This window comes from Frankliniella occidentalis, unplaced genomic scaffold, assembly GCF_000697945.3.
Source record: "Frankliniella occidentalis isolate FOCC.00 unplaced genomic scaffold, Focc_3.1 Scaffold2, whole genome shotgun sequence".
In the NCBI taxonomy this organism is placed as follows: domain Eukaryota; kingdom Metazoa; phylum Arthropoda; class Insecta; order Thysanoptera; family Thripidae; genus Frankliniella; species Frankliniella occidentalis.
In genome coordinates, this window is record NW_026267132.1 from 2,882,075 (window position 1) to 2,894,159 (window position 12,085).

General features: G+C 43.0%; 2 protein-coding genes across 2 annotated transcripts in view; one reads left to right on the plus strand and one right to left on the minus strand.

The window, feature by feature from the left end:
- LOC113204400 (synaptic vesicular amine transporter) overlaps positions 1 to 5,481 on the plus strand; it is a 59,469-nt gene extending 53,988 nt beyond the window's left edge. The window contains exons 7-12 of the mRNA XM_026419583.2: positions 453 to 635; positions 776 to 877; positions 967 to 1,193; positions 1,312 to 1,495; positions 1,599 to 1,732; positions 1,990 to 5,481. Coding sequence (XP_026275368.1) covers positions 453 to 635; positions 776 to 877; positions 967 to 1,193; positions 1,312 to 1,495; positions 1,599 to 1,732; positions 1,990 to 2,058 — 899 coding nt within the window. The 3' untranslated portion in view covers positions 2,059 to 5,481. The remainder of the gene's footprint in view (positions 1 to 452; positions 636 to 775; positions 878 to 966; positions 1,194 to 1,311; positions 1,496 to 1,598; positions 1,733 to 1,989) is intronic.
- Positions 5,482 to 5,638: 157 nt separating this feature from the next.
- LOC113216147 (uncharacterized) lies at positions 5,639 to 11,582 on the minus strand. The gene is made up of 8 exons (XM_052263790.1): positions 11,475 to 11,582; positions 10,343 to 10,561; positions 9,982 to 10,217; positions 7,890 to 7,964; positions 7,672 to 7,804; positions 7,533 to 7,579; positions 7,311 to 7,410; positions 5,639 to 6,916 (listed from the first exon to the last, which is right to left on the minus strand). Exons 2-8 carry the CDS (start codon positions 10,558 to 10,560, stop codon positions 6,682 to 6,684), a joined length of 1,044 nt encoding a protein of 347 aa, XP_052119750.1. The 5' UTR covers position 10,561; positions 11,475 to 11,582; the 3' UTR covers positions 5,639 to 6,681.
- Positions 11,583 to 12,085: the final 503 nt, after the last annotated feature.

Sequence of the window (12,085 nt, forward strand, 5' to 3'; positions counted from 1 at the left end):
TAAACGTGCACGCCACACGTTGATCTTTCCGCAACGGCAGCCGCGGTGGCAGAGGCAGCCGCGCGGGCAGAATACTAACAACTATATAGGCGGCCCTCGCGCCACGCCCACGCACTTGTTGAGCAGGACGCGGCGCGCAGACTTGTTGCGATGACTGCACTCGAGGGAGCTGGTGAGAAACGCCGCGGAGTATCGCAGTGCGCGGTGTATCATCTTTGTCCATTTCTTCAAGACTTTAAATGTCTGATTTTTTTCCGGAAAAGTTTTATAATTCTGTCTGGAAATGATTCTATTTTTTTCAAATTTTATCGTATAGAATAGTTTCCAATATTTCTGGAAAATTTTCGGACTCTGCAATCCCTTGGTAGAACAGGCAACAGCAGGGTTGCCGTTTGACGTCTCTCGCCGGAATGTAAGGCGTTAAAACACGTTGTCACCTCCGCCCGATCCAGGAATGGGCATGCTGGCAGAGCGCTACCCGGACGACAAGGAGCGCGGCAACGCCATGGGCATCGCGCTAGGCGGGCTGGCGCTGGGGGTGCTCATCGGACCGCCCTTCGGCGGCTTCATGTTCGAGTTCGTCGGCAAGTCGGCGCCGTTCCTCGTTCTCTCCGCCCTGGCCCTCGGCGACGGAGGTGAGTCTTCCTCATCTTCTTCTTCTTCCTCTTCTTCTTCTTCTTCTTCTTCTTCTTCTTCTTCTCTTCTTCTTCTTCCTCTTCTTCTTCTTCATGATGAGCTTTAGTTGAGGAGTAAACCCTCTTCCTTTGGTTTCCAGTCCTACAGCTGCTCCTACTACGGCCTGGTGTTGTCAAGCCCGAGACGGAACCACCATCCCTCAAGGCCCTCGTCAGCGACCCCTACATCCTCGTGGCCGCAGGTGCGCGAACTTGTGTGTGTGTGTCTGTCTATTGCTTTCGGAGCCCCGGGCGGCGGTTACCACCGGCTATTTTGTCTGTGCACCCGCAGGTGCCATCACGTTCGCCAACACGGGCATCGCCATGCTGGAGCCCTCGCTGCCCATCTGGATGATGGACACGATGGACGCGGAGCGCTGGCAGCAGGGCGTCACCTTCCTGCCCGCCTCCATCTCCTACCTGATCGGCACCAACCTCTTCGGGCCGCTGGGCCACCGCATGGGCCGCTGGCTGGCCGCGCTCATCGGCCTCGTCATCATCGGCATCTGCCTCATGTGTGTAAGTATACCGGTCCGGATCTGGGCCCGATCATGCCCAACATATTCCCAGCCCCCTCCCCCCGGCCTCGCTCTCTCCCTCCCGCCCGTTTGGTGACGCCCGTTCATTCTCGGTCCAGATCCCGCTGGCCCGCAGCATCAACCACCTGATCGTGCCCAACGCCGGCCTGGGCTTCGCCATCGGCATGGTGGACAGCTCCATGATGCCCGAGCTCGGCTACCTCGTCGACATCCGCCACTCGGCCGTGTACGGCTCCGTGTACGCCATCGGGGACGTGGCGTTCTGCCTGGGCTTTGCCATCGGTGAGTCCGTCGGGACGAGCGACCGATGCGGCTTTCACAGCTTGCGCGGCAGACGCATTTCTGTTTTCGGTTGACCACACTCTGCACGTTCCCGCCACACCAGGCCCCGCACTCAGCGGCACCCTAGTCAACACCATCGGCTTCGAGTGGATGTTGTTCGGCATCGCCATCCTCAGCCTGTGCTACGCGCCCCTGCTCTACAGTCTCAAGAACCCGCCGACCAAGGAGGAGAACAAGGTAAACGTCCATCACACTCTGTTCAAAATTTCTGGGGCACTTCAATATAAATTCAAGCTTACACCGATTTTCCTGTTCCTTGATGTTTCGGATTTTTTCCCTAATTATTTTATTTGTTCTTATTTCTATTTATCTTTATTTCCTTTATTTTTTCTGATCTTATTTTTCTTTGAGTTTTTTGAGTGAATTCACTCTTACTTAAGTAACCTTTTGCAGGAAGCCATAGCGACGTTTTTAATTGATTTGTCTGTCGGCAGTCCCTGATCCTGGGCGAGAAGTCGTCCGTGCGGTACGTCACCTACCAAAACGAGGAGGAAGAGGAGTAGAGCGCCGCCACCGGACCAGTGGCCGTGCGACTGGGAGGGAAGGATAGAGCCAGGGGCCGCGCGGGAAGTTTCAATTCCTTTTCGTTGTTTCGAAGCGTTGCCGAGCCGAGCACCGCGTGGCGTGCGAACCACCTAAGAGCGAGATGGGGTACACCACTTCCCTCCTTGATGACCCACGTTCTATGAAAATTATGGAGTTACTTTTGATTGGGCTGCACCAAAAACTAAAATTGTGGCCGCTAGAGAGAAAAGTAAAAGCTGAATAATTCATCTAAACTCAACAAAGAGTAAATTTGTTTGATAAAGTCGTTATTACGTTGAGGGCAGCATTAGACCACTGACTTTCCACTTTTTGACAATCACATAGATAAGGTTGTGCGTCGAGCAAGGTGTTGCATAGAGCCAGTAAGGTGTTTTCCTTGAAAAATCTTTTTAAATTACAGGACAATTTATTTTCTCCTGTAAATAATATTTGTGAATTGTGGAAAAGCTGTCTATTTCCAAGAGACCAAAAAATGTAAAAGTAATAATGGGTTATGTTCAGGGTCCAAGCTGGGAGTAATTTTCTTTCGGTAAGATCTGCGTTTGAACTGCCAATTCCTTTAGCGGTACGTGCAGAAATACGGACGGGATTGGAGTGGTTTCTAAATGCGTTGTTCCAACATTCTCGTGTTAAAACGATCTTCTAAAAATATAATGGGAGTTGACACCCCGTTCTGATTCAATCTAACTTCATATCAGCAGTGTCCATATTTATAGTAATGACGACATATCTAAGGAGAGCAGTCAAACTTGCAGCAACCAAGTACCAAAACATATCTTTCCTGTAGAATTCCTATCCCTTGCTTAAATTCTTGATAAGGCAGGCTCCCGGCAAAAAACAACAAAAAACGCCGGACATAACAAAACTTTGCTCGATTGGTCTTTTGTTCACACTGGACCTCGCCGATTCCCCTAATCTGCATATCAGAAGAAACATGTTTTGGGCTCGGATACCCAGTGAAATTTTCAATCGACCATTACAGTTAAATTATTAGTGCATGTGTCCTCTTATCCTTGACTTAAATTCAATGAATTTGGTATAATCCTGGCATTCTTGACAATAACAATGGTTTGAGGGATTGATTGATTGATTGATTGATTGATTGATTGATTGATTGATTGATTGATTGATTGATTGATTGATTGATTGATTGATTGGATGCATGGATGGGTGCATGGGTGCATCGATGGATGGATGGATGGATGGATGGATGGATGGATGGATGGATGGATGGATGGATGGATGGGAGCGTAATGAGTGCGTGGGTATTGAGTGGACGGAGAAGCGGGTGAAGGATGGGATTAGTGGATAAGTAAATAAAGGGAGCTAGCGTGAAGGGCGAGTAATGAACCAAGATGACCGCGGGGGAGGGGAGGGGGTGCACATGGATGACTGTTCGATAAATGGACGATTGGATGAGTGAATGAGAGATAAGTTGGAGGATTGATGAAAGGTGAGAGTGCTGAATGTGTGCAAATGAGTGGAAGAAGGATGATGGCCGGAGTGGACCAGACAGGATTGTAGGTAGCGCCTGCTGGGTAGACGGTCCCGCAACAATTCTGTGGCGCGCGGGCTGGCCTACCCTTCCATCCACAGGCGCTATGCACCGCCAGACCCGATAGCGAAGCGCAACAGCGTTCCGCTGGCATTTTCCTTTCTTAGGAAAACTCTTTGGGGGAAAATTTCAAGATCGTAGGAGGCACATTTGCGAGATAGAGAAAGGGGAAACGTACGATATGCCAGGGGTGCGGGTCTTGCAGTAAAAAGACAACGAGTTACTTCGAGATTTTTTTTTTCTGGTGCATGATAAAGGATGGAAGTGCGTAACATTTAGTAATTTTTGGATAATTGACATAAATTGTCTTAAAATTGAGGGGCTGCCCGTGTATGACCGTTAATCGGTAGTAACATTATTCGAACGTTCCTCTAAATGGCCATAATTGCTTGGAGGTAGTGCAATGACGCATTTTTCAGTCATTTGGTAAACTTTAGAGTTGTACACGGGCTTTTATCGTAGATTTGTTCCTTGGCTGTCCGGCGGTGGTCCACTGCGAGGAAAATAAAAACGTGGTGCGCAGGTTGGAGGATCCCATCCCTGCCACCTGCCATAGACGGCTCGCCCATGACACGCATATCTATGGCACGCCCCTGGACGAAGGTCCCCCGTTTCGGTCTCTGTGAATGGCTGCACAGAGCCGTGAGCTGCGCGCTGCGGGGTTTGATGAAAAAAGTGGCCTTCCTTTTCGGACTCGTTTTCGGAAAATTAAACTTAAATTTGTCCCTCTATTTTCAGAGGTAGACGGCTTCAAGCCCACACAAAGCGCTTCCACCCCCAACCCCCCAGCCCCCCGTATTACACGATTTTGACTTGGCATCTGCATATGGCGGTTTATTTGTTGCGGCCCTTTCGGCCAACTTTAATACTGTTCCGTAAAATATATTATGGAGTGTGGTCAAACCCAACTTGCACCTGAACGCACTGTTACTTTATCGTCTTTTTCGTTTGTTTGATTATTTTAAAGGCACTATGGCTAGGAACACAAATCTCGTTTGCTCTTGTGCCTAATGTTCAAAAAAACAGATGGTTGGGATTTTGACCAGTGACAAAAGTTAACGACAGTGCGCTCGGCGGCCCCTGGGAGATCAGGTCGTCTCTCACCTGCCTCCCAAAGCACTTCATGGGGTACTCAACGTTACGTACCACCACAGCGCGCGACCTATACGTGGGACGGTCCTATCATGTTCCCTCGCGTACTCACGCGCCAAGAGAACATTTATTTTATTTTTTATTTTGCGTTGTCCGATGACAAGCGTACCGTTTCGATGGTCCCGTTTAATTGTGTATTTCGTCTTCTCGTCATGTTTCTCACTATTTGTGGACGATGTTTTAGTTTGTGTTCTATGCTCCCGGCCCCTCTGGGGTCCCCTCAAGAGCACTGGGCCCCAGGTGGGACAGGCCGGCATGCTTTGTGACCTGACAATACACTTCATTGTCATCCTCGTCGGATGGGACGGGCTTGGGCCTGGCCGGCCCCATGATGGGCAGGCCGCGAGGCACCTTGTGTCCTGGCACTCTGGCCTGGACTCGACTCGGCGTGGGACAGAGCTGGTTTGGGTCCGAATGATGTGACCGGACGTGGCCAACCGACCCTACTCGGAGGGCCCGGCTGTTCAAAACTCTAGTATTCTATCGCTATCATTGTATTCTGTATACTGTTAGGGGATGTGCCGCTGTGTGGCGCTCAGTGTTTCAAAGAAATGCTTACACTAATATAATTATGTACTTATTACTTAATGTTACCTATTACTTCTATTGTATGGCAGTTGTAAAGTGGTGTATTTTTTGCTGAGTTGTGGTGCATTAAATCAGCTTGTGTCGATATAGATTTCTTTGTAGTAACGCCAAGGTTCTCAACACAAGGGCTCCTAATCAACAATGTTAAACCATTGATAAAATGCGATTTTTGTTTTTATGCTGATTCAAGTGGAGAATGCAGTGTAGGAGGGTCAAGGATGATAAGAGAAGAAAACTATAGATAGAAAAAACAATGAAACTATATTGCATATTTAACAACAAAAATCACAGACCTTGATTCAATTATTGATAGAATGAATCCATAAATACTACATCACTACAATTTAACATATCACAATGTACAAAAAGTGAAAAAAGGGAGAGAAATGTCTCACAGAAAGAGATTATTTACATATCCATACATTTGCTTTACAATTGAAGTACAATTGTAAACTAGAGGAGAAACGTAGTACACTACATTAATGCTGTTGCCAGTTAGAGTGAGATTCTCTCACTCAAAGAGATCTCAGCAAATTAGTATGAGGTAATTTCACAGAAAGTGAAAGAGTCTCACTCTTGCAATAACATAGTACAAAGACAATAGTCTGTTGAGCAAAGTGACATCTGATAGAGATCAGCAGTTGCTAATCAATATTTAAACCAAGCAAACGGTTAAAATTCAATGTCATTTGTATCCCAAGCTAACTCAACCGGATAATCAAAACATTTGGTTAAGCAAAGTGACATTTGATGAAATCGCCTATGATTGCTAAACAGTATTCAAAACAAGTAAACGGGTAAGATTCAATATCATTTGTAGCCTGAGCTAACTAAACCTGATAATCAAAACCTTGAAACTTTGACAGGAATGGTTTAGCAATAAATTTTCAATCAGAAACAATTTGACATTTATGTTTGAAGTTTAAACTTCACTGCACATAAAATACAATAAATATACAGGATTATTTTGATTCTATTCTTACTTCATTTAAATCAACAAAATCAAATGGACATCAAAGTGAGCCTCAAAGCATATCATTCTATTATACAATTCACATGAGTTAGTGAAAAGTTTACAATCCGGAATTGAAAAAAAACTAAAAGCTCATTCAAAATTTTTGTGAGAGTAGATGGAAGAGTGCATCATAGGTTACATTAATTAGATTAAAACCATATAAATTAGCGGAAGAGTTTTAAAGTCTTGTGTCTCATGAACACATCATCTGGTTGCAAACTTGAGTGGAGTATACTCAGAACCCTCAAAGTATACAAACAAAAAAACATTCTAAGTTTTTGTAAAATTATTGTACACTCCCGCAACACTGGAGTTCCCACTATTAATAACAGTAATATTATTTGTTACGTTGATTTGGTTCACATTACTACTGGCATTGTGGTTAGCTGATTCTGATGAGCTTTGTTCTGACCCCGCACTAGAACCAGTGGCTTCATTCAGTGACAGAATGCCACTGAAACTGGTAATCAGTGGCACTGATGTCGAAGTAGATGGACCAGGGTCCCTGCAACAACAACAACAAAAAAAAAAACGAAACTTGATTAGATAAGCAGATAAGAACTTTAGTCACATATTTGCAAAATGTTGGACCAAATTGACCCATTACCCCGATAAACATGAAACTCTTTTGGTCATTTTTTCGACAGTCAGAGTTAGTCTTTTTCTGCCTAGGCGGAACTCACTTTGATTATCATACACTGAAAATGACTAAAAATGAGTACATGGCAAGTTTTTTGTGTTTGCTGGGGCTCAATGTGCCCCAGGTAATGATTTGCAGGTAAATGTTAAGAAAATGAATTCTGTCTTATAATTTCCAAAGACATTATCCTCCAGTGTCAGTTGTTAACATTACATAACTTCCTTTTCGAGTACATACACCCTTGTGATTTAATACTTACGGTCCTGGTGTCCACTCAGAGGGTAGTGTTTCCTCATCAATAAGGAAATCTTGGGCTGGTTGATTAGGAACAATGGGCCCATCAACATCATCTTCACCACCTAAAATTAAAATAAGACCAATGTTAACTGGGTTGCTAGATTTGTAACTTGAGCCTAGATAAGGATGAATATTTTAATTTTTCAAACGAGCACATATAAAGTACGTATCCAAAAATTCTTACCTCCATTATTGAGAACAAGATCATCAGGATGGTCATCAGGAGAATTACTGCAAGAGGGAAAAAGAGAAAGGTCATGAAAACATAATTTGAACAGTTATGAAACTGTTCTAGCGTTTAGTGGATATCTAAAACAACTTACCGGACCCATGATGGGCTAATAAATTTGCCCGCCATTTGCAGGTTATCATTACACTTATTTTCTTGTACATAGCCCGAGATCATTTCATTTTTTGGGATCATTTTTTCTTCCTCAAAGAAAAATTTAGGCACAGCTGTAACAAAAGCACAGTTAAATTAAAACATGTGTTATGGACAATAATTTATGAAATGGAGTGAAACAATAGTTTCATTACTCACCTGTGAGTGTATTTGTAGGTGGTGGAGCTGGTGCAGATGGTGCATATAATGCACTAGATGATGTGGACGTGGACTCTGAAATCAGAGACAGTGGGATATCAACAAATCTGAAAAAGTAATTTCCTGCGCTCCCATACATGCAACCATTCCACATGCGTCGGCCAAGGTTAAAACTTCAAGTGATGTGCTCTAATGCCTCACAGGCATTAACATGGTAAATGTTGATGTGCACCTAAAATAGTGAGAGCTTCCACTTAAAGGATTCTCATGAAATAACAATAGACGTGTTTAAGTGCAGTAATGCCCAACACCTTCCACTATGTTTTCACTATGGTGCAATTATAAAAAAGATCAAAAGCATATTCAACAAAATATTAATGTTATGGGAGATTTAAAACTATTATGGCACAACAAAGTTAATTTTGTTCACCTATGAAATTGTTTAAGTATATTATATATAATTTATATACGTATAGAAAAATAGTTCAATTGGTAATATAGCTGAAAAATTTCATTTATGAAAGATAGTTTAGGTCAAGAAAAGCGAAATCACTATGCTAGTAGTAGATGTCAAAAACTACCAAATTCTCTTTCTAACGCCTCATCCACTTTTTTTCATTTTTTTTTCTTTTTTCAAAAAATGGGATGTACAGCATTCCAGTATTGAAACAAATCTGCAGCAAGGATAAAAATATAAGAAGGATTAGGAAGTGAGTAGGAGTCAAACTACTTATTTGGAAAGCCCCGATTAATATGTACAAAACCAACACAATTAAGTTTAGCATGTACACATAAAACACTTTCTATGATCTATGTACACCACTGGAGAAATTCTAACAAAACTAAAGAAATTCAAAGGCAACTTGCAAATGATAAGAAATATATGTACTGTACTGTGTAACTATATGATCTCTAGGAGAGGCCAAGATCAGGCCTCATTTACACAACCACAATATTTTAAGTGAATATTAAAAACATACATATTCCAAAGTAAATCCAATGTGGCTATGTCATATATGAAAAAGCAAGAACATCAGCCAATGCCAGCAGTTTTCACTGTGTATAATCACCACACCAACAAAGCCTTGCCTTTTTAATCTCAGGCTCCAGTAACAAAGCTGAGATATACTAAACAAATGATCAGCACAGGCTTGCTTCTTGTTGGCAAATAGCACTAAATGTGAAAGCAATTGGCCTCCTGGCTAATTTTCAAGGTAGAAAAACACATATTCTAAAGTGAACATCACCAACCATGTTAAAAATGTAGCTGCCAAGGCCAGCATTACATTCTGCGCCTCTGCTCCGGCTCGGAACTTGTTCCAGGATCCATGCCATCGTTGCAGAGTGTCGGCCACACTTCGGAAGTCTTTCAAGACCTCTCCCTCCCATGTTTTTAACCTTATTACTTCTATTGAGTAGTTTTAATTGTAGAAAATTAAAGTAGTGTTAAAAGTAAACTGAAATCTGAGGAGCATTTTAAAAGATTAGATGAGAAATAAAAGATTGCAATAGAATGCTGGACGTGCTACGGATAGTATACAGCCATGATTAGACAGAAATGAAATGTCCAATTCAAAACCTTTCAGTTATTGGCTAGGTAAGAGTTAAAAACTATCCAAAGCACTGCAACATTCTAAAATAATTTTGAATAAGAGCAGAAGAATAACTGCTTCTCTAACACATATCAAGAAGTATTGGAGGGAGAGGAATATGTTGATTGCTCTGGAAATGAGTCCCTTGTTCATCCAACTGAGCAACTTTTAGCAAATCCTATGAAAAAAATGTCACATTTAAATGTTTTAGCTCTGTGTTAAGAACTGAAACACTTACATTAGGTTATAAAAACATTTTTCCAGAAACTGAGAGCAGCAGCCCTAGTAGTGCCAAATGCACCATGAATAATCAATGTGCACCAAACGCACATTAATTACATGCCTTAAATGCACCAATAATAAATAGTGCACATTAGTAAGCGCATGAAACAAGCTCATTTTATGCACTTGGTACTACTAGAGAAATAGGTAAAAGTGCTTAAAAATTGAACACAAGCAACCACAATAGAGCTGAGACAATGAAAACTTTTTTGACTTACCAAGTTCTGGGAAGAAGCGTGTTCGATGCTTCAAAAGTAAGACGTTTTTCAATTTAAAAACTGCAAAAAAAGCACAAGCAGCAAAAGAAACGCCGATTGTACAAATAGCTCCATAGAGGAGCCAAGAAGACATCTCCAATGACTTCTGAGCTGTCGTCATGTGTGCTGAGGATGGTTGCCCTGGAGTTGGCACACATACATCTCTGACGCCGTCAGAGAGGATCTCTAATTCATAGCTAAAATAAAATAAAAATCTTACTTAGAAAAGTTGATACAGTATAACAGTATTATTTTCAAAACCAAATAGAGCAGTTAAAATGACCCTAAGTGGAGTTAGACAAAGAAAAAAACAATAGCTCACCCATCTAGGCATTCGCCACACTGAAGCGGTTCCTTCACACACTTTCTTGTATTGTGTCTTCGGTACTCACTACATTCAACACACTGCACACAGTTGTGTGTTGCCGAAAAACAATACAATCCATGTTTACAATCTGTGTCGTCTTCACAGAGCTGGGTCACTCCACTAGACACTCCCAGCACTAACAACACCCCTACCACCGGCAAAATACTAGCCATCCTGTAATGAATAGAAAATATATTTTACAACATCTTAATTAGATAACAAATACTGAGATTCTATTTGATCATTAATAATTTTTTATCAATTTGGTATCTTTAGTTTCTTTACTTATTTCACTAAACACTAAACACATCAGAAGCAAGTGAAAAAAAAAAAATGGTCACGTAATGATGCAATCATCTGTATGAGTCACCCCAGACTGGCCAAAAAAGGGAAAATTTATTGACATTACAATAACTTTGACGAAAGCTCAATTAAACAAATTGTCTGATTGTTAGCAAATATAAGACGTTTTCTAATATTTAATTCATGTGGACTAATAATACTTCACCTAAATAACAAGAGCAGAATTTTGAGTGACTGAAGCAAGGACCAGCTGATGCTATCTTGACAGGTGCCAAGTTGTGTATGACCGGGACACTGTTTTCAATTAAACATCAGCTGATAATTTAGACAAATTAAGAATTAAGTATTTTCAATGGAAAACCCTTCACCCCAACGATGGTCGGACACTAGGGGTCAACTAACTTTGCAAATCCTGTTCACATAGTATTAGGATAGATGGATTGCATCATCTGGGATCTGAGTCATCGATGGTCCATGTGAGCCGGCTGATTTCTCTCTGGCCGACCGCTACCAGGGAAATATAGAATTTCTCGTTTAACCCAATTAAATGTGTGAATCCCAGCGATGATATTAAAGGAAAACCTGAAAACGACGTTAAAACGTTGTTCTATTGCACAACGTCTTGACGACGTTTCGGTGTGCACCCCCGTTTGCAGCGACGAGCACACAAGAACTGTCACCTGTCACAGTGTAACATACGTGACTCATACCTGATTTCAAGTTGTAAACACAACTTCGAACAAGAATCGGTTCAGTCGGTTAAAAACCATGAAAATACCCGTACACTGAGCATGTGCCGAGAGCAAATACGGCGAACACCACCAGCTCATCCCGTGTTTCTCCCTGCACTGCGGTACTGCGGTCGACAGGTTCAAACTTGTCGAGAGGCCGCCGCGCCTCCCCTGCTCCTCGCCCCCGCCCCCCGTGCAGCCCCCCACCACCCGCTTTTCGACCGACGGTCACGTGCGAAGGATCCCATTGGACCTCATTGGACCGCGGGGGCGGGAAAAGGACCGAGGTGCAGGTGCTCCCTCGTTCGGACGCAGTTATAAATCCCCCCCGTTGGGGGCGCGGCGGGCGCGGCTCGACACGTCCAAGCAAGCGCATGCGCTCCTAGCGTTGCAAGCGATTTCTCATAGCAGCAGAAGTCCTTTGATGGCCAACGCTAAAGGGTGAAAATTCTCGCAAACGCGCCCTGTATTTTCTTTTGCAGGTCTTCTGGAAAAGAAACTCGCAAAACAAAACAATCCGGTTTAAATTACGGACGGTTATTGCTTTGTTCAAACTATTCTTCACTTTCCAGACTGAATGTTTAATACGCTGGGAAAAGGGGGAATTATGTGGCAGCCTGATTGGCAGGGCACTTGCTGTAACGTGGAGGGGGTGGAGGGAGAC

Bases quoted from the DNA above. Each gene is read 5' to 3' on its own strand.
- LOC113216147 (XM_052263790.1), bottom strand. From the start codon at position 10,560: ATGGCTAGTATTTTGCCGGTGGTAGGGGTGTTGTTAGTGCTGGGAGTG. The intron at 7,580-7,671 runs GTAAGTTGTTTT...TCCCTCTTGCAG, and splicing joins ATTAGCCCATCATGGGTCCG to TAATTCTCCTGATGACCATC. The intron at 6,917-7,310 runs GTAAGTATTAAA...TTGTTGTTGCAG, and splicing joins TCTGAGTGGACACCAGGACC to GGACCCTGGTCCATCTACTT.